Here is a 26,722-nt window from a genome sequence, read left to right as displayed (position 1 = left end):
CCCTTGCTCCTCCTCCTGGTGAGTCTGCGTGGCTCCAGAAAGCAGGGGTGTGAGGTGGCCTGCACAAAAGGGCACAAGGCTCTGGAACTTTCTAATTCCAAATTTAGCAGGTGAACAACACAGTCTGCGTTATCAGAACGCGATGGGAGGCCAGGTGCAGAATTTGGAAGAACACTTTTTGGAAACACTTTCTTTTTCTTTCAAAAATATTTTGAGGGGAACTCTCTTGTCCTTTCCATCCCTTCTAACTGGTCCCCCATACTTCCTTTTAGATCAAGGCAGAGTTAGCATCTGTAAAGGGCCAGAGGGCAAATCTTTTAGGCTCTGCAGGCCAGATGGTCTCTGTAGAAACCACTCAACCCTGCAGCTGCAGCATGAATGCAGCCGTGGACGATGTGCAAACGAATGGGCCAATAAAGCTTTATTGACAAAAACAGATGGTGGGCTGGGTATTGGCCCTGATTGCTGACCCATGCCCTATATTTTCACAGCTCTAAATATCTTTTAAAGCAAATCAATTACACATAAACTATTTTTTAGATTCTAAACTAACAACAGTATAAAAGAGCTGTAAGATGTTCAAAGAGACATCTAACATACTTATTTTGGGTTTTGAGGAATTAAAAAAAGAAAATATTTTCCTTCTTAAGATGTCACACTTTTAGGAGATTTCACTGATCTAGCCCAGAGAAAGTGTTTTCCACTTCTATACTGGGCCTGACTGTGGTGACTGGTGTGAGAATGCTCTTCAGAAGTATAAAAATAAAAGCAAGACTTGATAAGGCCTCTTCCTGGTAATTCTGGCGTTGATGTGGGCTCAGCGCCAGCCTGACGGCCCGGTCCGGGAGGCAACCTGCTGGTGGCAGGACACTCCTGGTGGCCGGCCGAGCCTCTGCAAACACCTCCAAAGTTCCCAGTGTGCATGGGGGCTTTGTGTTCTCCCTAAAGGAATATGTTCTGTGTTCCATTTCCCCATGGTTCGTGATAAATGAGGTGGAAATACACACGTGGCACGTGGCTGCAGCAGGATGGAGTGGCTAGGAGCAGGGCTCTGGAATGAGACCAGCTCACCCGGCCACCCCGAGCTGTGCAGGCGCAGGCGAGTTAGCCTATCAGTCTGATCCGCAGTTTCCTCAACTATAAATTGAGCATAATAAGAATTCCAGGGTTTAAGTGTTAAATTATTTAACCCTCATCCATCAAACACTTTGCACAGTGCCTGGCTAAGGCTTAATAAGTACCAGCTTTTATAGTTATTATATGTTTGCCGTGAGAAGGAAAAGATCCCAGGGTAGCTTTGGTTTAAACTCTAGCACTGTCAGCAGCAGTGGCGGCAGGCTAGTTACTGCTGGCAACCAGCTGCACTTAAGTCCCGACAGGGAATTCCTAGCCACACCACACTTGACCACGGTCTGGGACCTCCTTCCCCAATGGTCTGCCCTCGGAGGCCGAAAGCTGTCCCTACCTCATCCCCACAGTGCCCAGCAGAGTGTGGGCAAGGGCTGCCTCAGTGGAGCGCGAGGCAAGGTCACTCACCAGGTTCATGATGAAGTACAGCTCGATGGAGAGGTACACGATGAAGAAGACGCAGGACCAGGGGTTCCGGGAGTAGGAGGGCATCATCACATCTGGGAAGCTGTGTTTGCAGAGTGTTACCCGCAGGGCGCGTGTCTGCTGGTCTTCGTCTTCTATAAGGACACCTCTTCTCCTGCCTGGCCGGCCCCCTCCCCCCTCCCCTACTCTTGGCTCACCAGGCCACTCCCGTCCCTCATGGGGTCCCAAGAACCTGTCTGGGCCAAGATGTGGAATATTCTTGGCTGAAAAGAGGAAAAGACCCCGGGCCCTAGAAGAGGGCAGAAGCCAAAGCAGGGCCCGAACTTACTTGGCGGTGGTCAGAAGGACGAACAGACTGACGATGCTGTTCTCCAGGGTGCTGAAGTACTGCGGGGGAGAGGAGGAAAGGAGGGGACGTGGCCGCCAGGCCGAGGGCACACCCCACCGGGAACAGGCTGCCGGCGGTGGGCCGCCTCCAGAGCCCTCCCCCTCCCTGCCCCGCCCACTCCTTCTTCCTCCCAAGGGATCCCTGGAGGATGGCAGAGGAACAAGCAAACATGGAGTCCAAGGCCTCCTCCTTCCTGAGCTCAATGCTTCCTGCGGCAGCAGACAACTGGCTTTGGGACTTGTCTCCCAGGGAACCACATATGCACAATTAGCTGAGCTCTCCTCCACTGCTCCTCTGCCAAACTGTGCCCGTGTTCCACATCTGATCCCGGAAACACCCCTCTCAAGGCCAGGGCAGGGGGCCCCCCTTGGCATTCAAGGAAGGAGACAGCTCAAATCTGGGTGACGGGGCACTTTCAGGTGCCAGAAGCGATGATGAGAAACCAAGCAGGGCATCCCCTCCTAATACAGCTAGGGGGGCAGTCCAGCCACCTTATCTGAGGGAAAGGGCCTCCCATAAAGGAAGAAACAAACATGCTGATTACTTACGGGGTCTGAAGGATTAGGGGAGAACAAGTAGAAACCTAGAAGAAGGTGGTGGGAAACAGATTGAAAAAAGGGTTAGAGCAGAAGAGTCCAAATCCAGATGTCAGAAGGACTGGACAAATAAATGTGAATCAGTGCCGTAGGCAGAGGAAAAGCATAGGGAGTGGTGGGGACTGTGGCAGAACACCAGATAACTGCTGCCACTCAGGAGGGTGACCCAAGTACCATCAAACATATGATTTAAAAAGGCTGTATAGGGACTTCCCTGGTGGCGCAGTGGGTAAGACTCCATGCTCCCAATGCAGGGGGCCCGGGTGTGATCCCTGCTCAGGGAACTAGATCCCACACGCATGCCACAACTAAGGAGCCCGCCTGCTGCTACTAAGACTTGGGGCAACCAAATAAATAAAATTTTTAAAAATAATAAATCTGTATAGTAAAAAAAAAAAGCAGTACGTACAGCACGGTGACGATAGTTAATGATACCATATTGTATATTTGAAAGTTGCTAGGAGAGTAGATCTTAAAAGTTCTCATCAGAAGGAAAAGAAATCGTAACTCTGTATAGTGATGGATGTTAACTAACCTTATTACGATGATCACTTTGCAGTATATAATAGCAAAGCATTATGTTGTCTACCTAAAACTAATACAGCGTTATATGTCAATTATATGTCGATTTTTTTAAAAAACGGAATTAAAAAAAGTTAATAATTTTAAGGCCGAAAATCTGTATTTTCATGTTAAAAAAAACTAGTTTTAAAATGCTGGCTCAACACTTTCAGACCAAAGAAAACTCATCCACAGGCTGGATTTGGAACCCAGACTGCCGGTTTGCGATCTTTGGTTTTGAGAACATGACAGTCAAGCACAACTCCAAAGGGACCCTGTTGTTCCCCTGTCGCCAAATTAACACCATTAATTTTTTCCCTCTCAGAATGAGCTATTCCCCTGAGTCCTTGAAATCCGGAGTGGGAAAGGGAGTAACTCTGCCCTCAGGGGAAGTCAGCCCCCTTGGAACACAAAGGAAATTCTATCGAGAGTGGGGTGGAGGTGAGGTAAGTGGGAGTCAGTGGCTCAGGACAGAGCAGTCACGAGAACCCGGGGCTTTCAGTGCTGGTGGGGGCCTTAGAGCCAGGGCTCTCTAGTTCCACTGTCTTCACCATCTGAGTACTGGAGAAGGGACCTTGGGCTACCTCGCCGCGTTCTAAGACCTCCACGGTCTAAACCCTGTGTCTGAATGTGGCTGTCGCATCAATACTTGATCTTATCTGAAGAGGCAAGGCCTCCTCGGAGTTAGAAAGGCCATGACCTTGCTTTTACATCTAGTGAAGCTGAAGTGTGCAGACCCTAAGGTCCCAGGCACACGCTGTAGAGAAACCCTCCCCCGTGTGCGCCAGGAAACGCACGAGAATGTTCACTGCAGTGTGACCTGTGATAGTGAAAAGTGCCCACCAACAGAAGACGTGATAAATAAATTTGGATATATTCACATATCAGATCACGACACTGCGGTGAAAATGAATGACATACATCTACGTGCAGCAGCATGAATAAAGGCCGGGGGTACCTCTGGGAGCCGAAGGGAATCGAGATCAGGAAAGGGTACAAAGGTGGCTTCCTTTTTTTTTCCCGATATTGCATTTCCTCAGTTGGGTGTTTACATCATTGTGAAAACCTTCCTGAATTTCTGAAACGGTCAAAGTACCTTTTTTTCTCAACTGTGAGTTTGCTTTTAGCGAGCGCCTGCATCCTGGGGCGCAGGAGAAACTCACCAAGGATGGCGAAAATGATCATGAAGAAGAGGAGCAGCGAGAGGATGTCCATGAAGGGTGGCAGGGACTGGAAGATCTGGCGCAGGTTGCTGGGGAGACAAACGGGGCCAGGAGGAGTGAGGCGCAGCCGGGGACGGACCAGGGCCCCGGGGGTGCTGGCTGGGACTCCTCAGTGGGGTACGTGCCTGTCAAGATGGGGGTCTGGTGCTCCCGACCCCCAGAACACTAAATCCCCTCTTGCCCTGGCTTGTGACATCATGCTTAGTGATCTCCTAGGCCTTCCACTCAGTGGGTGATGGGGAAAGAACCGGGGCAGGTGTAGCACTTACAGAGCCCAGGCAGGCAAGTGCCTGCAAGAGACGGAGACGGCAGGAGAAGGCCAGGTGCATGGCCTCGGGTGACAAGGCCAGCTTGCCTGGGATGTGGGAAGACATTTCAGGGCCACCCAGTCCTAGGACATTTGTCTCCGGTTTTAAGGACGGGCACCAAGCGTGAATGGCCAGCCCGCTCTCACCCACAGTACCCCAGCCAAGAGGCTTTCCAGACGGATTCTCAAAACTCAGTTTGACCTCAGGCTAACGGCCTGGTTTGAGTTCAGTACCCCCAGTCTCAGGGGAAGTGTCAGGACAGCCTGCTGAGTCACGTGGACTTTGCTGAGCTCCTGCTTTAGGCTGTGTTTGGGCAGGTACTGTGCTCAGAGAGAGGACCAGCCCCAAAGAAGCACAGGTAAGGCAGGAGAGAGCCCTGGACCCGGAGTCAGGAGACCTGAACTTCAGCAGGAAGACCACCTGCCTCTCTGTGTGGGTTGAGTAGCAGAGGGAAGTGGGCATGACTATGTCCTACCCAAGTGCAGGAGTGGCCCTACTGCTACATCACTCACTGGCCCGGAGGGCCAGGCCAGGCCCTGATAGCGACTGTCTGAGCAGCTCCTCCCCCGGGCCTTACCGCCGGACGCCACCGCAGTACCGACAGTCCACCAGGAAGATGCAGCGCAGCGCCCGGGTCACCCGCACGTGGGACGTCTGCCGTACCAACACCACGATGGCCTCAACGAACTGCACCACCAGCACAGAGGTCTGTGGGTGGAGGGCACAGTGCGCCGTCAGCTCCTCTGACCCAGCCCCTCCTGTACACCCTGAACAGAGGGCTGGTTGGATACTGCCCAGCCCCGCCCGGAGTCCAGAGAGACCTTTCCCTCGCCCTTTCTCACCTCCCCCAACATCAAGCGGGCCCCAGGGAGAAGCCCTCTGGCTGCTGGCATAGATGTGCAGTCCCAGGAGAATGAGCCCCAGGGCGATGCTCCCAGCAGCTCATCAGATGATACCCGCTGAGCAAAGCTGCTATTCCGCAGGCCACATCCAGCCACCCTCTGCTTCCAGCTCTCCCCGCTTGCACCGTGAGGGCCCCTGAAGTCTGCAGCACACCCTGACCTCCAATTCCTTGGGCACATTCTCTTGTACAAGCGTGTGGGCTTTTTACACTGCCAAACGCCACTCTGACACATCCCGACTCACACCTCTCTCTGCCGCAGAGAGAGAAAGCATATAATATGGTCCTGATCGGTGTAGGCGTGGAGGCCACACAGAGCTGGCTTTGAATCCCAACTCACCGGGATTTAGATCCCATTCTTTTCCAACTGGCTGCACGTACGATAGGAAGAGCACTACACCTCCCGCAAACGTCATCGTGCCAGTGCTTGGCACGCGCTAAACGCCGAACCACATTCGCTACTGTTAGCATCACTGTGACACCTGGAGCAAGGCGGGAAGCATGGCGAGTACAGGGACCCAAGGTTACACTTCTGAGCGCAGGACCAGACCCACGGGGGACTTGGAATTGAACTGAAGATACAGACTTGAAGTTGACAGGGGAGGAAATGCTGTAGGGAGGTGGGCACAGCACCTTGACCATGGTCCGTCTGTGCCGGATGAAGGTGTGAAGGCCCAGCCACCGCAACTTCATGCAGAGTTCAAACACGACCACCATCAGGGCAAACAGCTCCAGGGTCGCATGGACCTGCAGCCAAAGGGTGTGAAGGAGACGTGGCTTCCCCAGCGCCCGCCCTCCCCCAGCAGCAAGCACACCTGCCCGCCTTTTCATCTGAGGTTGGAGACAGCGGGTGGGACTGCTAATCAGGTATGCTGCCCACCTGGGGGCGAAAGCGGGCTACGGGTTCTGAGGCAATCCGAAGGCGCCCCTCCCTGGAATTTACAAAGGAGCAGAATCCCAGGGAGACGGGGGAGGTGCATTCAGTCGGGCGGGGACCCCGGGCAAGACGTCTGCCCTTCCAGAATGTTCCCTCTCAGTCTTGAGTTACTCTGCCCCCAGAGAGCCGTGGCTCCCAGCCATCCGGACACTCACGTAAATGCCCAGCCGGAGCGCGGGCACGGCCGGAGCCTCGCACAGGGACAGCAGCAGCAGGAGCAGGGCTGCGGACAGCTCCATCAGGTAGAAGAGGTGGTTGTGAGCAAAGAGGTAGGCCGCCAGCGCTTTGGCATTCTTGGGGTGGGTGAAGAACTTGTCGTTATTCTCACCTTCCTGAAAGAGCAAGCGTCACGTGGGCGAACGCGCCTGGAGACGATAGGGCGGCCAGGATGCGTGGTGGGCGGGGAGGGGGGAGGGCCCTTGGCCGGTGGGAGGAGATTCAGGCCAGAGTCGGGAGATGATGGAGAAGCAAAAGTGTGATCTTCGTAGAACCGCACACCAGTCAAGTCTCACCCTGGCCCGCTGATGGGGCTCCAAAGACTTCCTTCTTCCCAAAACTACTCAGAGGAATCAAAGAAAAAAAAATCCAAGAGATCGAAGAGAAGCGGGCACATCTGGTCCTCTCTGAGGTCAAACGTTCACTCTCAGCTGTGTCTGCGGGATGTTAAGTGCTTGAGGTCGGGGGGGGGGGGTGGGGGGGGGGTCTGGGGTAAACTAAGAACAGCTGAGTCCTGGCTCCCCCCCTCCTCCCTGGGTAACACCGAGAATGTTCCTTCACCTTTACAACCATCAACACTCGTACTCACTCCCCGGGTTCCTGCAAGACACTTAGGACGGCATCTGGCACACAGGAAGCTCCCCGCCAGAGGTTACCTGTTATTATTATTTTAAGTTATAGTAACACTGAGCGGAAAGTGTGAGGGTACCTTTATCACGCTCCTTCTTTACTCAGCTTTCCCCATCCCACTTCTTAATTTACTCCATTTCCACCTAATTTCCTAACCGCTTGATGCCTTCACCCCAACAGTAATGAGACAGCAGCTGACCCCCAGCGAGTGCCCTCCAGGCCCGGCACCATGCTCAGCACCACCCTCCCCCACACCACCCTCCCCCCGCCCCGCCCCGGCCCCGCTGAGCCCTCCACACTCCTCTCACGCCTGACAAGGAAATCCAGGCACAAAGAGCTTCAGTAGCACCTGAGCTCATAGAGCCAGACAGCCTGATTCCAGCGGCCCTGCTCTATTCTTGGCCTCCTGCCGATGTAGAAAGCAATCGACGGAGCAGACCGGGAACGGTCCACTTGGGAATACAAGCAGATAACCCTCCCGGTTAGGACCGGCCTTCTGGGGCAGGTAGGGGATCTTCACTGCCTCCCCAGGGTTGGTGGGCACGGGGATAAGGGCTAAGTAAGGGAGGTCCCTCAGCTTCATCACCCCCGAACCCCACCCAGCAGCCGACGCAGAGAGAGTACTGATTGGCTCGTACTTTACAACCATCACCTTGCCTCAGTGCTTCTCAGCTGGGGGCAATGTGGACCACCTGCCCTCCCCTGACTCCGCCCTGGCCTGGAGACACGTTTGGTTGTCCCACCTGGGGGTGCTGCTGGCATCTAGAGGGTAAACTCCAGGGATGCTGCTAAACCTCCTCAAATGCGCAGGACAGCCCCTCACAACAAAGAATTATCCGGTCCCAAATGTCAATGGTGCTGAGTCGGGAGAATCTGTCTCATTCACTCCCAGCACAAACACTCAGAACAGAGGCTCTTCCCCTTGGCTCCAATCCCTAGAGGAGGAAAGGGGCCGAGCCAGAAGGGATGCCCAGAGCCCTTCTGAAAGCATTCCGGCTGTCCCGGAATGCAGTCTGACCTTCCACTATTCCGACTCTTCTGAGATGAGGCCACACTCAACCGTCCTCATAAACCCTTATTCTGGGGAAGGTGAAACTAACACATGCTCGGTGATTCCTGCAGAGGTTGCCAAGCCAGGCCAATGGGAAGAAGTGTCTCTGTGCCCAGAGGTGGCACACAGTGCCGTGGAAACAGCTCTGGCTGGTGGGCTCCTGTACTAGCCCGAGGTGGCTTCAGCTCGCCAAGCCTGTTTCAGAGAATTGGGAAGGCAAGAGGTATTGTCAGGTCCTCAGCTGGCACGGTGCCTGGTGCACACAGTAGGCATTTAATAGGTGTTTAAATGTGTTTAGTAGGCATTTAATAGGTGTTTAATAGGTGTTTAAATAGGATGAAGCACTCCTGCAAGGGATCATTCTCCAGGCCCCTGCCCAGCCCAAGGACTGCCCAGTAGCTGGGAGGCAGGGAGCTCTGACCTTGGCTGTGGTTTGCAGGGGGAACTTCAACTGAGTCACTTCCCTGAAGCCGGCTACACCCCTATCCTCGTTATCAAAAAATAAAGACAAACCACAGACTCAACAGGGCAGGGAACGAACATCCTGGCGGTCACACGGAGGGCAGGCTGGACAAGCCTTGCTGCCAGTCCTGTGATCTGTGCCAGGCTGTGGTTTTCACCAGCATGGCCACGGCCACAGGGGACACGCATGGCCTGGGAAGCTTCTGGTTTGGATTTCTTAAAAAATGCAATTCTTGGGTAATTTCTTCCAACAAGTAGCCAGGGATGAAGGTCTGGCTAGAGGAAACCACTAACACGGGGGACTCGGATCTGACCGCTAGGACTTGAAACTGCCACAGACGAGATGGAGGATGAGGCCTCCCCTAGCGAGGACGGAGTGAAATACGACCCGAGTCACTGGATTCTGACCCAGACCCTAAGGAGAACACTGGCCTTGTTTTCTAGCTGCTGATCACGAACTAGGAGATTCATGATTAGGAAAAATAAGAAGGCAGGCCAGTTGCATGTGACTTCCAGGTCTTTGCTTTCTGCTCCCTGGGGCAGAAGTCCACACAGAAAACTAGGACTGTCTTGGAGGCAACAGGAGCGCCGAGCACACAGCTCCTGAGGGTGAGTGAGTTAACAGGTAAAATTTGGGAAGAGAGGAAACTGCAGGCACCAGATAGCCTCAAAGCAGCGAGCGGCCAATTACCCAAGCACACCAGCAACCTGCTTCAGGGGCCATGCTGCAGCTCCCCTGCAAGCATGAAAACGATTACCAGACACCAGCTAAAGCCATCCTCCAGAAACAGCCACGAACTACTGTCCATGGGGATCCAACTTTTGCTTTTAGTTTTAATTTTACAAAATGATGCATTTTTTGTAAAATAATTCAAATCATACACAGAATTATAAGGTAGTAAAAATTCCATCAGCCAAAAATAACCACCTTTAAAAAACAATAATAATCACCTTTAATATTTAGATAAATAACTTTCCAAATGTGAATGGGTATATGTGCATAGATACAGAAACACAATATATAAAACTGTATAATTTATATATAAAAATCTTCACATGATACCTTCTGTTCTGTAACCTCTTTTCCCACAAAGACATGGCCCATTTTCAAGTGAATACATGGGGTCAGGTACAGAAGTGAGGCAACCACATAGAGAAGAAAGAACGTCATTTGGAGGCTGGATGGACACGGTTTAAGTCCAGCCTTGGCAATTTACTAGCTGGATGGCTTTGGACTCATTGAGCCCCTGGGAGTTTCAGGTATATGAACTGGGAGATGATTAAACTGCTTGGTAGAGTTGTTAGAAAGATCAGCAAGTGCCCAGTTAAACTATATATAATTTGTTTGCGTTTTTTTTTGGGGGGGGGTTGTGTTTTTTGCCGTACCACGCAGCATGTGGGATCTTAGTTCCCCAACCAGGGGTTGAACCCGTGGCCCCTGCAGTGGAAGCAGGGAGTCTTAACCACTAGACGGCCAGGGAAGCTCCATTTGCATTATTTTTTAAAATTCCACATATAAGTGATATCATATAATATTTGTCTTTCTCTGTCTGACTTACTTCACTTAGTATAATATTCTCTAGGTCCATCCATGCTGCTGCAAATGGCAACATTTCATTCTTTTTTATGTCTAAGTAACATTCTATAGTGTATATATACACCACATCTTAAACCAATTGTCTGCTGACAGGTACTTGGGTTGCTTCCATGTCTTAGCTATTGTAAATAATGCTGCTATGAATGTCAGGTTGCATGTATCTTTTCAAATTAGAGTTTTTGTCTTTTCTGGATATATACCCAGGAGTGGGACTGCTGGACCATATCGTAGCTCTATTTTAGGTTCTTTCTGGAAACCTCCATACTGTTTTCCATAGTGGCTGCATCAATTTACATTCCCACCAACAGTGTAGGCGGGGCTCCCTTTTCTCCACACCCTCCGTAGCATTTATTATTTGTAGACTTTTTGATGATAGCCATTTTTATTACTAATGTTCTCACCTGCTTAAGGAAAGAAGGAATTACCAAGCAGCTATTCTAATTCCATATTCTGACCCATCCCACCCTCTTGTCTAGCACCTATTCAACTTTGGAGAAGGTGACAGTGCATAAGGGGGCCCTGCCACATCAACTGGCATGCCCAAGCTTGCTAAAATTTCCCTAAAACATTTCTATTGCCTTAACCTGAATCAAAATACATTTCTTGAGGAGTACAGCCATAAAATGCGAGAAACACACAGACACCCAAACAACTATCAAATAAGTATCTGAATTTCATTATATCTTTTTTAAAAAATAGCAAAGCAAATAATTACAAGGGAGAGCTGCTTCAAACAAAAAAAGATTAGGGGAAAATGATCATTCAAATGAATTTAAGAAAAATTCCATTTCCTCACCCAAACCCTTATTCAATGCACAGCTGAAGCTGAAATCTTATAATGACAAAAATGGCAAGATTACGGTGAAAATGCCATAGACAGACTGGAAGTTAATAGGCAATATCCCCTTTGGAGGGTATTCGATACTATATAACAAGGGCATTAAAAAAGGTTGATTCCAAAAAAAAAAAAAAAAAAGGTTGTTTCCTTCTACCCACTGATTCCACTTCTTGGAGTCTTTCCTAATAAAATAATCCTAGATATTAAAGAGAAAAAGAGAGAAATAGCCGTGGGCACAGATTGTCCTCGGATTATAATTTATAATAGGGAAATATAAAAAGAGAAAATATCCAACCTTATCAGGATAGTTAAGTAAATTAGTACGCACTTACCAGATAGAATTATAAAGACTTTAAAATTTGTTTACAACAGTTATAACATGAGAAAAAAGCTTATGCCACATGCTAGGGGGGAAAAAAAGCAGACTGTACAGCTATAGCTACCACAGGACTTTAAAATTATTTTAGAAGACCCATGAAACCTATGTATTATTCTTTTTTTTTGTATTATTCTTAAATAATGTTGTCAGCGACTGCGTTAGGTGAATTTTTTTTCACATCGCCTTTGTACCGAAACTTATTGTAATGAGCACGCGTGACTTTTATTAAAAAGTATTCTTTTTCTTTAAAAAAAACAAAAACAAAAACTAAGCATGAAACAGCAAACATGAGAGCAGCAGCAAGTTAAACAGGAAGGGAATAACGATCTCTAGATTCCCCACACTAAGTCAGCAGTGTTAAGTAGATAAAAGAATTCCCTCCGGAGAACCGGCCTCTCAATGTGCCTGAGAAGAGGGAGCGGGGCAGGGGAGGCCAAGTGGACAGACTTGGGGAACCTTGGGGGCAGGCAGAGCCACAAACTGGGGGTCCCGAGAGCAAGCCCGTTCACATCACCCTTCCGTGTGGGCACAATCGGTTTGGCTCTCCCAGCCTGATCTTAGGAGATGAGAAGCTCACACACGGAGCAGAACTGAGTTGCTGGGCACCCAACAGAACCCCGGCTATCCTACTCCACCAACAGGGGCCAAGAATGGCCAGGTCCTGACCGGAAGATACTCACCTGGAGGTAGATTGCTGCCTCTTGATAATTCATCTCCCAGTTGTGTCCGGTGAGGCTGGAGGGGGAACTCTCGCCCCCTGAGCTCAGATTGGGGGTGCAGGAGTCATGGACGGCATATTTGCCTCCATCTGCATTGCAAGAGGAGATTCACTTACAACCCAGGCTTAAGAGAATAAAGACACCATTCACCAGGAGAAAAGGTTGGCAGTCACCTCGTATGCTCACACACATATCCTATTAACTGTAAGTCAATGCACCATCCCGTGTACTAATGACAGCAAGAATTAGTATGCCTAGTTAAAAATGTTTTTCTTACATGGATGGACACGAAGGGTATTATGCTTAGTGAAATAAGTCAGACAGAGAAAGACAAATACTTTATGATATCACTTATATGTGGAATCTAAAAAATAAGACAAACTATTGAATATAAACAAAAAAAGCAGACTCAGAAATAGAGAACAAACTAGTGGTTACTAGTAGGGAGAGGGAAGGGGGGAGGGGCAAGATAGGGATAGGGATTAAGAGATACAAACTACTATGTATAAAATAAGTAAGCTACAGGGGTATACTGTGCGGCAGAGGAATATTTTATAATAACTATAAATGAAGCATAACCTTTAAAAATTGTGTATCACTATGTTATACACCCGAAACTTATATATTGTACATCAACCATACCTCAATTTTAAAGAGTTTTTCCTTCTCTTGTTAAGTGAAAAAAGCAAGTATAAAAAAAGCACATACTGTATGCTATCTTTTGTGTAAGAAAGGGAGAAAACAAGAAAACACAGAGATATCTACTTAACAAAAGAAACAGGAAGAACAAATTAGAACTCGATGAAATTGATTGCCTACAACGGATGTAGGGAACAGTGTAGAAGTCACTCAGAGGGAGTGATCTTTTTGATTACTTCTGACTTTTGGAAGCGTGTTAATATACTACCTTGTCAAAAAATAAAACCAATTGGAGTTTTTCACTGGTGCAGTGTCCTCTGTGGCTTTTCCCTGCTGACATCCATGCCCTTTCCTTGCAGTAACAGCCCCATCTGCTTTTGAAGGACATCCTCTCCCTACCTTCTGTCCATATTCTTTGGCTCTGGCCAACTCCACCCCTGGCCCCCAGGCAGATGATCCAGTGCAATGAGATCCCCTCAGCCCCCCAGGACAGGCGTTGGTTCAGGCAGCGGTGCTGACCCAAGCCCAGCCAATGAGGGCTGAACCTGGAACTTTTCCTGGACCAGTTAGAAAGGAGGGGCTCTTTCCCTGTTGCTGCTGGCGGTTGCCTCTGCCACGACCTGGGGAAAACCTGCCCGAGTTACATCCCTGGGATCAAGCTGTGCCCAAAATCTACCTCGTAGCGTTTCTGAAGTCTGAGCCCACAAATATCCTTTTACACTTAAGCCTGTTCGGGTTGGGCTCGTCATAACACTCAGGTGTCTCCACTGACATATGCGATGGCACCAAGAAATGACTCTCAGCTTTGTAAATTTATTGGGAAGAAGAGAATCTAGGATGAGAATTGGGTTCCCCTAACCCACATTCCCAATGACCCACCTATGGGAGGGTAAAGAATCAAATGTTTGGCTAATGAGTCATGCACAGTGGCAGGGAGCAGATGTGTAAAGCTCACAACCAAACAGGAAAGGAGAGGAAACTGGCAGGGTTCAAAGGGCTGTTGGGTCACAACTGGTCCTTCTGACTTTGAACTGCTAAGCAAGGGCAGTCAGGTCTGCCCTCTGCAAAGCTCTTCTCTACTGAGTTTTAAATACTTTTACTGAGATATATTTGACACACAATAAACTGCACATATTTAAAGTATTCAATTTGGTATGTGTTGACATGCGTACACACTCGTGAAACCATTACTAAATACAATCAAGGTAATATAACCGTCACCCTTTCAAGCCCTCCCCCCGACCCATCCATCCTCAGGCAACCGCTCATCTGCTTTCTGTCACGATCAGACGAACCTGCATCTCTTAAAATTTTATGTAAACAGCATCACAGTATGTACTCTTTTTTTTGTTTGGCTTCTTTCACTTGGCATAATTTTTTTTTTTTTTTTGCGGTACGCGGGCCTCTCACTGTTGTGGCCTCTCCCGCTGCGGAGCACAGGCTCCGGACGCGCAGGCTCAGCGGCCATGGCTCATGGGCCCAGCCACTCCGCGGCAATGTGGGATCTTCCCGGACCGGGGCACGAACCCGTGTCCCCTGCATCGGCGGGCGGACTCTCAACCACTGCGCCACCAGGGAAGCCCCGGCATAATTATTTTAAATTCATCCATGTTATAGGGTGTGTCAGTAGTCCATTCTGTTTTATTGCTGAGTATTCCATCGCATGGATGTACCACGGTTTATCCATTCACATTTAGATTGCTGCCAGGGTTTCGCTATTTCAAACGACTGCTATGAACATTCACGTACAGGGTATGGTATGGACAAAGGCTTTCATTTCTCTGGGGTAAATACCTAGGGCTGAAATAGCTAGATCATACATTTAATTTTTTACAAAACTACCAAACTGTTTTCCAAATTGATTGTACCATTCTACATTCCCACTAGCAGTGAATGAGAGTTGCAGGTCCTCTACCTCCTCACCAACAATTGACATGCTCAGTTTTCTTAGTCAACTATTCTAAAAGGTTGTGATGGTACTGCATTGTTTTAATTCCAATGCTTTTACTTTGTGTTTCCTTAACGACTAATAATGTTGAGCATCTTTCCATATCTTTATTTGCCATTTGTACAACTTAACTGAAGTGTCTCCAAATCTTTCTTTTACCTTTTTCTTTCCTTTTCTTTGGAAGGTTTTTATTTTTAAAAAATTTTTAAAAATTTGTATTTATTTATTTATTTATTTATTCATCTATGTATTCATTTATGGCTGTGTTGAGTCTTCGTAGCCGTGTGCGGGCTTTCTCTAGTTGCAGCAAGCAGAGGCTACTCCTCGTTGCGGTGCACACGCTTCTCATTGCGGTGGCTTCTCGTTGTGGAGCACGGGCTCTAGGCGCACGGGCTTCAGTAGTTTACCTGCTTATTTATTAGGTTATTTTCTTCTTTTTGAATTTTGAGAGTTTACATAAATATACAAATATTTATCTCTGATTAATATGTCTACTCCAGTTTTGATTATTTCTTTGAATTAGTGATTAGTGTAGCTTTTTCCATTCTTTTAATCTCTTTGTGTCTTTTTTTTTTTAAAGGAGAAACTTTTTTTTTTTTTGGTTGCACCAGGTGTGCTCCTTAGTTGTGGCATGCAAACTCTTAGTTGCGGCATGCATGTGGGATCTAGTTCCCTGACCAGGGATAGAACCCAGGCCCCCTGCATTGGGAGCGTGGAGACTTATCCACTGCACCACCAGGGAGTCCCCTCTTTGTGTCTTTGTATTTAAACTTTGTTTCCTGTAGGCAGCATAGAGTTTGGTCTTGCTCCTTTCTCCCAATCCGAAAAACTCTGCCTTTTAATTGGAGGATTTAGATTATTTACAATTAAGTACTTACTAATATGATTAGGCTTAAATATATCATCTTGCAATTTATCGCAGATTTGCCACACCTGTTCTTTGTTCTTGTTTTCTGCCTTCTTTTGGATGACCGTATATTTTTTTATGGTTCCATTTTATCTCCTTGTTGGCTTATTAGCTACAATGCTTTCTTTTGTTATTCAGAGGTTGCTCTGGGGTTTATAGTATACATTTTAGATTTATCACGTCTACCATCAAGAGACCACTTCATGTCTAGTATAAGACTCTTACAACAGTATAGTTCTTTTTCTCCCCTCCCAACTTTGTGCGTCTGGAAGCGAAGGGACTTCCAGTTCACAAACCTACTCTGGATTGAGCTCCGTTGCTAGCATGTGTAACTAGGACAGTCTTTCTGGAAGGGACTGCACCAGTGAAGGATATAAGAAAAGTAATGAGTTAACACTACTTGCTCTGTGCTGAGTGCTCCATGCTGATTAACTCACGTAATCCTCACCATCCCATAAGATACACACTAGCATAAATCCTACTGTACAGAGAGGTTAACAACTTGCCCAAGGTCACAGAGCTGTAAAGGGCTGAGCCAGGATTTAACCCCAGGCAGCGCCCCTCCAGAGCAGCTGCATTTAACCACTATGCTACACTCCCACCCTCTAAGAAAGACAAGTCTGCAGTGAAGGACAGCAGAGAATGGTTTTAAACTAGTGGTAGCAAGTACCTATGGATCGCTTATTACGTGTCAAAATCTATTCTGTGGCAGATTTTTTCCCCAAAGATAGCCACAGCACTATCTTTCATACTACATGCTCTTCTAGAACCCTGCCAACTCCCTACAAAGAGGTAGAGACTATGTCTCCTCCTCCTGAAACCAGGTGAGGCTTTGTGACCCTCTTGACCAAGAGAGGATAGAGGAAGTAATGCTTATGACTTCCAAAGCTAAGTCATCAAAATGCTTCCACCTTCTTCTCTTGGGTCTCTTGCTCTTGGAACGCAGCCACCATGTTGTGAGAGAGGCCCACGGAGGAGAATCAAGGCGCCCAGTCCACAGCCCAGCTGAGCTGCCAGGAAGCAGCCGGCACCAACTTGTTGGTCAGGCTGAATAAGTCATCTCACAAACAGACCCCCAGCCCCAGTCACTGTGTGGGGCAGAGAAGCTGCCCCTCCCCCAAGCCCTGCCCAAACTGCAGACTCACGAGCAGAATAAATGATGTCTTCGTCTTAAGGTGCTGTGTTTGGGGCTGGTTCGTTATACAGCAATAGATAACTGATACATACCTGAGTACTTTCTACCAATCAAGCTATTTAATTCTCACAGCTATCCTATGAAGAAGGTGATATTATTATTCCCACTTCAGACTTGAGGAGATTAAGGTGCAGAAGGTTAAGTACCTTCCTGGGGTCATGCAGCCAGCGAGAAGAAGGGCTTGGATACCAAACTAGGCTGGTTAGCTTCTAATTAGTAGGCTGCATGCCTCTCAAGGATTCGCAACCCGAAAAGGAGGACAAGGTAGTGCCGAAAGGATTAAAAATATAGCAGCGGGGGCTTCCCTGGTAGCACAGTGGTTGAGAGTCCGCCTGCCAATGCAGGGGACGCGGGTTCGTGCCCCGGTCCGGGAAGATCCCACATGCGGCGGAGCGGCTGGGCCCGTGAGCCACAACTACTGAGCCTGCGTGTCCGGAGCCTGTGCTCCGCAACGGGAGAGGCCACAACAGCGAGAGGCCCGCGTAGCGCAAAAAAAAAATATATATATATAGCAGCAGTTCCATCACTCAAATGGAGTAACAGGTAGAAGGCAGGACATCTGGCTGCAGCCAGCCCTTGATCATCCTGGTCCTGCTCTACCAATGCCAACATTTCCCAACTCTGATCCCAGTGCCCATTTCTGAAAGAACTAAGCCCTAGGCAGAGACAGGAGAAGGTCAAACCACCTTCCTCCACCCGCTCACATGGACCAGGGAAGCATGAGCCAAAACGTGACTCCCAAGTAGGAGAAAGATGCCTGCCGGCATCTGGATGGAGCTGGGAGCTTGTGCGCCTGTGCCCTGTCCTCCATGACCTTTGCACAGCACGGCAGGAGCCAGAACCCGGGACACAGCAGCCCTAGGTCGAATAAATAGCGGTGCTGGTGCGGGGTGGGCGGCGACAGGCTGGCACAGATGGCAGCGGACATTAGTGCCATTTTCCCAGCCCGTGCTAGACATAAGCGTCTGCAGGAGCCCCTGCCTTGGAGACCCCCGTGTAAGCCTTCCGAGCCCTTCTTCTCGTGTAGGGGTCTCAGCAAATTGATCCAGTTTCTGCCTCCCGCCCGGGAGCTCTCTCAGACCCATCCTGGTGGGGAGAAGGCACGTGGTCCTCCTCAACTTCTCCCCTTTGCCCCCATCACTTACACCATACACCACTGTGATGGGGGGCGGGGGAACGCTACAGCATCCCCCAGTGCAGGCCAATCCTTGCCACTTCCACCTCACTCACACCAATGGCTTTTGCCTGGGAGCAGGTGACCCTTGGTATCTTTTATTATTTTTTTTGGCGATACGCGGGCCTCTCACTGTTGTGGGCCTCTCCCGTTGTGGAGCACAGGCTCCGGATGCGCAGGCTCAGCGGCCATGGCTCACGGGCCCAGCCGCTCCGCGGCATGTGGGATCTTCCCGGACCGGGGCACGAACGCGTGTCCCCTGCATCGGCAGGCGGACTCTCAACCACTGCGCCACCAGGGAAGCCCAACTCTTGGTAACTTGAAGGGCCCTGGTTTGGGTGAGAGACAGTCTTCTCCCCCGATGCACAAACAACAATTCCATCCAGTCTCTGAAATCCACAAGGACCCCTGGGACAGGGAGACAGACCAGCCTTCCAGCTGCCTTGGGAGGACGGTCTTCACGGCCGGAAATCTTTCACATCACCTTCCCCCCACCCCCCATGGCCTATAAGTCGCCAGGTCTGGGAGGGTCTCCTCTCTCTAATCCATCTCCACTCCCCACATTCACTGGAGCCTCCTGCCTTTCACCTAAAAGTCAGCAACAGCCTTCAGGCTGGTTCTCGCTGCCTGGGCCTTTCCCTGACCTCGGGGGAGTCTCGCTGCAGGATGAAGTCGGTAAAGCGTAAATCTGATCCTATCCCTCAGGTGCTTAACAAGACTTCAGACTCAGCAAGGGTCTTTAGGATCTCGCTCCCACTGCATCTCTCTCCATTTCCTGTTCCTTCCCAAACTCCTAAAGGCCATGTAGTTCCTCAGAGGGCAGCTGGTTACTGCCAAGCACTAGGATGCCAGGGCCCCCATGCAACAGCAAGCATCACAGAGGCAAAACGTACGCTCTCCAGTCACAGATCACACCTGGTGGCTGGCAGGTGTGAGGAGACATGTTGTGAGGCTACAAAGGGCAGAACAAGGACTCGGGAGGAGATGTCACAGGACGGGCATTTCCACCAGATCCCAGGAAGGCTTTTCTAACTACAAGAGCTGCCCCCGGGACTTCCCTGGCGGTCGGTCCAGTGGTTAAGACTTCACCTTCCTATGCAGGGGGTGCGGATTCAATCCCTGGTCAGGGAGCTAAGACCCCACATGCCTCATGGCCAAAAAAACCAAAAACATAAAACAGAAGCAATATTGTAACAAAGGCAATAAAAACTTTAAAAATGGTCCACATCGAAAAAAGAATCTTAAAAAAAAAAAAGAGCTGCCCCCAAATGCACTGGGCAAAGGGGGCTTTAACTCTGTCATGTTTGATTTATTAAAATTAAGTAAGCACTAAGCTCTGGTGGCGCTGGGTACATATGTGTTTGTCATTTTATTCCTAACGTGATCTGTAAGTTAGAAATAATTCTTGGGCTTCCCTGGTGGCGCAGTGGTTGAGAATCTGCCTGCCAATGCAGGGGACACGGGTTCGAGCCCTGGTCTGGGAAGATCCCACGTGCCGCGGAGCAACTGGGCCCGCGAGCCACAATTACTAAGCCTGCACGTCTGGAGCCTGTGCTCCGCAACAAGAGAGGCCGCAATAGTGAGAGGCCCGTGCACCGCGATGAAGAGTGGCCCCCGCTCGCCGCAACTAGAGAAAGCCCTAGCACAGAAACGAAGACCCAACACAGCCATAAATAAATAAATAAATTTTTTTTTTAAAAAAAAGAAAGAATTCTTAATAAAAATATTTTAAAACCAACAATGAATGGCATTGTTCTACTCGTTGTTTTGATGGGCATCCCCAGGGGCGGAGTACAGCTCCTAGGTGCTGGGGGCCCCAGCTGCTGGAGGTACCTGGATAGTCCCTGCACTCTGGGGGCGCCTGTCTGCCAAGGCAGCACATACGCCATCAACACGGGGCCTCAAGAGGAGGCTTCAACAGAGGGAGGTTCCCCCAGCAAGCAGCAAGTTGGACCAGCTGCCTTTGCAATTCACAGCATCTATGAATTTACAGATACATAAAGACGGTGAGGGGGACAGGCAAGGGGGTGCAGATGGCTTTAAAAATGACTCCCAACTCATGAACCACCCATGGGGCCGGCCATGACACACCTGGTGCAGAGCCCAGCCGCTTGGATCCTGCTGGCTACCAGAAGCCTTCCACCAACACTGCCTCGCTGCACCGAGAGGGTGACAGGATCTTCTTTAGCACACAGGTCTCTCCCCTACCCTAACTAACCTCAGCCCCACAATCTCATCAACTCAGCTTCTGCTGAAATAACAAACACACTTACAGGGCATACTCTGTGTGCCAGGCTATTCTCAGCACCATATATTTATTTATGTATTTATATAAATGTATATATTTCTATAAATTTCATACTCACAATAACCCTATGAGGTGGCGACCATTATTGTGCCCATTTTACAGATGAGGCAATGGAAGCCCAGAGAGATCTGTGAACTTGCCCGGGTCTCACACAGTTAGAAGGTCAGCAGGTTCCGTGCTGAGAATCCCCATGCTAAACCACAGAGCAGAGTTTAGCGTGCTCTACGGGCTACGGGGCTTCCCTGCGTGGACCTGAGTACTTTCTGAGGCTCATCTTAGAAACGATGAGTGTCAGGTCTGGGGTCTTAGAAAGGATGATGGTCAGGTCTGAAATGGATCACAGAGACCACTTAATTGAATGCCTGTCTCTTAGAGATGGGAAACTGAGGCCAGGGAGGGCAGGTGTGCCTGCGTAACAGGGCTGACCCGTCAGAGAGCCAGCTCTAGCACCTGCGCCTCCTGGCTCCCCTCCTAGAGCTTCCCCACCACAAACACTGGTCACTCATCCCTCACTAGAGTAATGTGGACAGTGGTCTGACGCCCACTGTCTGCCACTGTGTAATTGCTGGTGCACAGCTGTGAGACAAATCAAAGAATAAGCCACTGGCCTAATCCTACCCACCTGGGCCAAATTTGCACTTGCTGGGAGAAACAGCGGCCCCCAGGTCTCCAGGTGAAAGTTGATGATGCAACTTTCGGGGCAACCCCTGCACAGGGAAAGTCTGGACAACAAGGCGGTCTGGAGGGCTCTCACACAGCACCCCAGGCCCAGCCCCCTCCTGTGATCAGGGACCAGCCCTCACACCAGTGGATGTCAGAGACCACATAAGAATCAACACGTTCGACCTCTGACTTTGGCACCGTGCTCGCCCAGGGCAGGGTGGGTGTCTCCAGACGAGCTGGAAAGGCAAGGTCAAGGCATACCGCAAGGGCCCAGCTGGAGGAGGTGGGATGACCTCACGACGGGGCTGTCGGGGAGCTGGCCATCCGCCGCCTCGTCCAGGAACATGATGGCCGGCCCTCGCCTCTGCATTTCCGTCTTTCCTGGGAGGCAGCTGGCCCAGAAACGGGCGGGAAGAAGGAGGAAAAAAACGATACACAGCAGCGCAGGAGGGTGGGAGTGGCAGTCTTCTGGCTCCCACAGCAAACCAGCTTCTCCGCTCGCAGGAGAAGGGCCAGAGGAAGCTGACTAGGAACATTCTTGGCAACCAGGAAGATCCCATTCGGAGCCTCTAGGGCAAGTCCCCCCAACCCCAACCCCCAAAGAGAAACACTTTGTTCTGCACTTCGGGTGCCCTGGGCAGAGAACTCTCCTGTGAAACCAGCCTGCAGCCTTTTCAGGCCCAACGACTTTTGCCACTAAAGATTTATGCATCACCAACCCCTTAACTGCCCTCCCTGCATCCTGGCAGTCAGCCCAGGGAGGTGAACATAGAGGAGAAGGAACAGAAAGAAACTGCTGAACTGACAGGCACTGGAATACAAAACAACAATAACAACAACAAAAGAACTCCCTCCAAGTAGGAGAGAAGTTCCCCACACAGAGGACAGGCAGACAAACCAGGATGACCTGTTTGCACAGATGGTAACGTTTTCCTCCAAGCTGATGTAACAGGGCCCAGAGGCTCCCTGCAAAACAGCTGGCTGCTTTGCATGCAGCCTCTGAAACGACCCTGTGGGGAATCCAAGATTTCCACGTGCAGCAGCATCCTGGTGGCACTGGGTAAACAGAAACGGTTTCCATATGCCGGCTATAGAGTGGAGCCAGGGAGGAGAGGGGAAGAACGGGCAGGTGAGGAGGGCTTCTGTGACCCAGCCCCCCCGTCCAGCGAGCGCAGGGTCCACCAGGGCTGGGTAAATCACTGCGGCCTTCCTTTGGGGCCTGGGCAAGAGGTTGCTTTGGATAGAAGGCATATGAGCTCCTCGTGGGAGGTAGTTCTGATCGGAAAGACTGCAAGGCAGTGACTGTTCCTGGGCAGGTTTATACTGAGGACCCCACCCCATTCAATCCTCCCTCCTTTTCATTCTCATTCTCTTACACATACACAACCTTATGCGTTCACACACACACACATCCCGCACATTCTCTTCAAGACAAAACGTAGCCCTGAACACCCAAGTTCGCTCCCAGCTGTGCCCCTCCCAGCCCTTGGTTCACGACCTTGATCCCCAGAGCCTCAGTTTCTTCATCCATTAACCGGGACTGGTGCCAACTGTGCACCTGGGCATCTGAGAAACAAATGCGAGTACCCACAAAGCACTTGGAGCCCTCCGGACACCAGTGCCCACCAGAATGACAACGAGCAATCAACCGTTCGCCAGTTGTCGCTGAGAGCCCCACTCCATGGGAAAAGGCTTGAAGGGGAGGAACACAAACCAGAGGGACGCTGATGAGTTTTCCAGGCACGGCGTCGCCGCCCTGCTTCTGTGCCGGCTGTGGCTCTTTAAAGGCCCCCAGATAAAAATCAGGCAAAAGCCACTACCCCGAAAGAAAGCAGAGCGCACGTTTCCTTCTGCTCGAGACTTCTCTGCTGACGACTGACTGCACGATGGCCTGGGAGGTAGACCCGCGTCATCAACGCACGTTAGGAGAGGCTGTAAACCCAGGCAGAACTCCGGGCAAATAGACTAACCTCCACAAAGGCGAGAGCTGGCGTGCAGCCCTCCCAGTTGAATCGCTGGCCTCAAGCCCAAAACCTGTCCTTCCAAAGGCTTAAGCCAGAGGAGGAAAGGAAAGATGAAAGGCTCACCCAGGCCGGTACTGGGTCAAGCACTGTTCTAGAAGGAGCCCTGGTTTGGAACTAGCCTGGATAACGCCCTGCGCCACCTCCAACTCTGTTTCTGGCCAGCTGACAGGGACCTACGTGGCCAAATCCAGAGGGATTCCCTGCAGATACACAAGGCCAGCCATGGAAGGGACTTGAACTGGGTAGCAAGTTGAGAGCAGCAGCTATAAACAGAGATGTACAGAAAGTCGGGAGGGGTGAAGATCAGAAACAACAGACTCTTGGGAGGGGCCCGGAAAATAAGCATCTCTTGGTAATTTAGAGTAGCAACTGCTGTCCCAGGGGCCCACCCTCAAACTGGCCACGCAGGGAACTCACACCCTGAGGTTGCAAATGTGACCTTGAGAGCAAGTCTCTAGTCTTAATAAATCATGCGGTTATTTGGGGGAGAAAAGGGGAGGGGCAAGTTTTTAAAAGGCTGACCTTCTAGATGCAAACAAATATGGTTTCATTTGAGGAGACATTTCCTCAGCACCTACTGTATACCAGGCATTGAGTTAGGTGTTGGATTTGAAAACGTAAAACCATGAACTTTGCCCTCACGGAGTTCACGATCAGGAGGCAGGAGAAGGGATGTGATTCTGGTGCGTTAAAGGCACTTGTTGGTTACAACAGCCGAGAAAAGGATGTGATGACAATGACCGTCCACGGGGGCTGGAGAAAAGAGGCAGAGAGGGATTCAGGGGCGATATCCGTGCTGGCTTTGAAAGGAGGAGGGATGAAAAGGTGTTCAAAAGGGGGATGGGGATGGGGTGAGGGGTACATTCCAGAAACAGGAAGGTCATGCATAAAGCACAGAGAAGCAAATAGCAAGGGATGTCTGGGAAACTGCAGAGGGTTCGGTAATTCTGAAGCCAGAGATAAGGCTGATGTGTGGGAATGAGAACAAGAATAACAGCTCACACTCAGTGCTTTACGTTTGTTAATTCTTTTAAGTATAAAAAGCCCCATGAACTAGAGACTATTAATATCTTCAGTTTCCAGAAGGGGAAATTAAGGCCCAGAGAGGCTAAGTGATTTGCCCAAGGTCACAGAGCAAGAAAGGGGCCAGGCTGGGGTTTGAGCCCAGCAGCCTGACTCTTTTGTGAGGCAGGAGCAGCGGGTGGGCTGTAAGCCATGTTAAGGAGACTGGACTTGAGCTGCTGGGTTTTACCAGCAGAGCAGTTGGACCAGGTGTGCCAATCGGAAAAACACAGGCCGGGAGGGCATTCTCAGTTATACTGTAATCCCATCTACATTCTGCACAGGCAAAAGGGCAAGGTCCTTTCCCCGGAGGAGCCATGGTGAGCTCGTGTTTACAGAGCAGTTAACTTGCCAGGAGCCGCTGGGGTCACCTGCACTGATTGTCCTGACCACCCTGCACGTGAAGAACCATGTCTTGCCACTGCTACACAACCCACCACCACCCTCCGCCAAGGCAAAGAGAGCAGAAGGGGTTTGCCAGATGCTGGCAGATAATTTCTTGGTGAGGCTGGAAATGATTTCCATCTTCTTTAGTCTGTGAATTTCAAGGCTTGACTTGGAATTGTAGTTCCTGCTCCCGGGCCCCTGGGTTTTTTATGAAACAAAAGGCTTTTATTCCCACTAATAACTCATCACAAAGTATTTATTGAGCACCTACCACGTGCAAAAGTGCATCGGATGCTTTGAGAAAACATTTGTAAACACTACAACCATCTCCAAGGCCTACTTTGCGCGCGCGCGCGCACACACACACACACACACAGAAAAACATGCCAACTCCACTCTGTTTACCCAGTAAAGAGGGCAGCACCTGTGCGAACATCTGTCCTGTATTCACTTGGAAGCACTGGAGATGCTAATTGTGAAACGCACAGGGATGGGGATGGAAGCAGCACAACAGCAAATGGAGACAAAGGCATTTTTCACTGCACGCTGGCGCTCCCTGGGCCTCTGCAGCGGGTCAGCGGATAAGTGGTGCTCAGGGGAACAAGTCTGGCCATGAGACTCGTTCTCCACGTGGCTACTGATCAGAGGTCTGCTCTAGCCCCTACCTGGGAGCGCCTGGGGGGCTGACTGGACCCGGCTCCCATGAACACTGGCCACAGCCCAGCATCTGGATCTCCTGTGAGCTGGTGGCTATACTCAGAAGAGCGGCAACAAGGGGTAAGACGGCCGGGAGGCACAGGCGCCTTGGGGGAGTGACATGTCAGGAGGAAGTCTACAACCCGCAGAGAGTTTGATGGCCTGGGCACGCCACTTCTCCAGGACCCAGGCTGGCCTGGTGGGTGCTGCTCCCAGGGGAGCCGGCAGGGCCTGAGAGCCTGTGCAGTCGGTGGCCGGGCACTGGGCTCGGCCTCCTCTTCCTCCTCCTCGGTTCCCTTTCTGTCGAGTGGGGAAGAGAGCGCATCGTGAATAAAGAAAAATGCAATGGAAACCAAAAAGCCATCCTAAAGAGTGGGCAGGAGGTGGGGCTACTTCAGTTGAATTGTCTCTGCAGTGCACCTGGACGGTCAAGGAAATTAACATATGGTTCCCCCATTCGACACCACGGGATCCCTAAGAAAATCCAAAACCCAATTAACATTCCTTAAGAGGAAGGATTTAATAAAAGGAAGGGCAAGCTCAAGTCCTCAACGCGGAGTCCTTAGATTACCTACTCAGAGGCTCTAGAAAGGGCATCATCGCTACTTTGTTGAAAATGAAACCCTGATACTTTACTATTAGTTAGAGTTTCCACCTACTGAGGTGGTACCGGGAGATGTTATATGGAATTTCCCATTTAATCTTTATGTCAACCCTGAATGGAGATGTTCTTCTCCCCGTTTTACAGCTGAAGAAAGTGAAACTCAGGGAGAAACCGAAGCTTAGCTCCTCCTTTAAGTTTGCACAGCTGCTGAGAGATGACACTAGAAATTCAACCCCATCCTTTGCTACAGACCAAGAGACTCTGAAGAAATGTCAGAACACACTACATCAGCAGCACGTACGATCACTCTCCCGACACACACACATGTCTAACAACCTGAGGATTCTCCCAAGCTATCCCCGTCTCCAGACTTGGGAGCCCCTGCCCACCCCGGGACAGTGTCCGAGCTCCAAAAGGGAACAGCACAAAACACGCAGCAAAAGCAAACAGCTCAACTGGTCTGAAGGCTGAGCAGGCTCTGCAACTGAGAAAGTCTGAGCCCCATCGAGGTGGCCAGACAGGGTCCAGGGTGCACAGGAAAAACTGCCATTCACAACGAAAAGGCAGGCCAGCCAAGTGCGAGCAGCCGAGCCGGCAAGAAGAGGGGACCCTGGGGTGTCGCAGAGGAAAGGCATCATGCTCGTCGACGCTCACCCACAAGGGAAAGCCGACGCAGCCGGCAGCCTGGAGTGGCTCCAAGCCATGAGCCAGCGCTGAGCACAGTCACTCTGCCCGAGCTGATTTCCAGCAAGAGC

General features: G+C 50.2%; 1 protein-coding gene across 6 annotated transcripts in view; it reads right to left on the bottom strand.

Moving 5' to 3' along the window:
* Positions 1–26,722, bottom strand: part of TPCN1 (two pore segment channel 1) — a 63,991-nt gene that overhangs the window by 20,857 nt on the left and 16,412 nt on the right. For 5 of the 6 annotated variants that reach the window (XM_082667416.1, XM_082667417.1, XM_082667419.1 and 2 more), the window contains exons 3-10: positions 12,322–12,449; positions 6,624–6,800; positions 6,165–6,278; positions 5,208–5,338; positions 4,263–4,351; positions 2,491–2,525; positions 1,883–1,941; positions 1,537–1,636 (exon numbers count right to left, since the gene is read on the bottom strand). In XM_082667416.1, the coding sequence (XP_082523542.1) occupies positions 1,537–1,636; positions 1,883–1,941; positions 2,491–2,525; positions 4,263–4,351; positions 5,208–5,338; positions 6,165–6,278; positions 6,624–6,800; positions 12,322–12,449 (833 nt within the window). The remainder of the gene's footprint in view (positions 1–1,536; positions 1,637–1,882; positions 1,942–2,490; positions 2,526–4,262; positions 4,352–5,207; positions 5,339–6,164; positions 6,279–6,623; positions 6,801–12,321; positions 12,450–26,722) is intronic. The other variant, XM_082667420.1, reaches the window with a different exon arrangement.

Source organism: Grampus griseus (genome assembly GCF_964374135.1).
Source record: "Grampus griseus genome assembly, chromosome: 12".
Lineage (NCBI taxonomy): Eukaryota > Metazoa > Chordata > Mammalia > Artiodactyla > Delphinidae > Grampus > Grampus griseus.
Note: the sequence above shows the minus strand (reverse complement) of the source record. Positions and strands in the feature narration are given on the sequence as shown.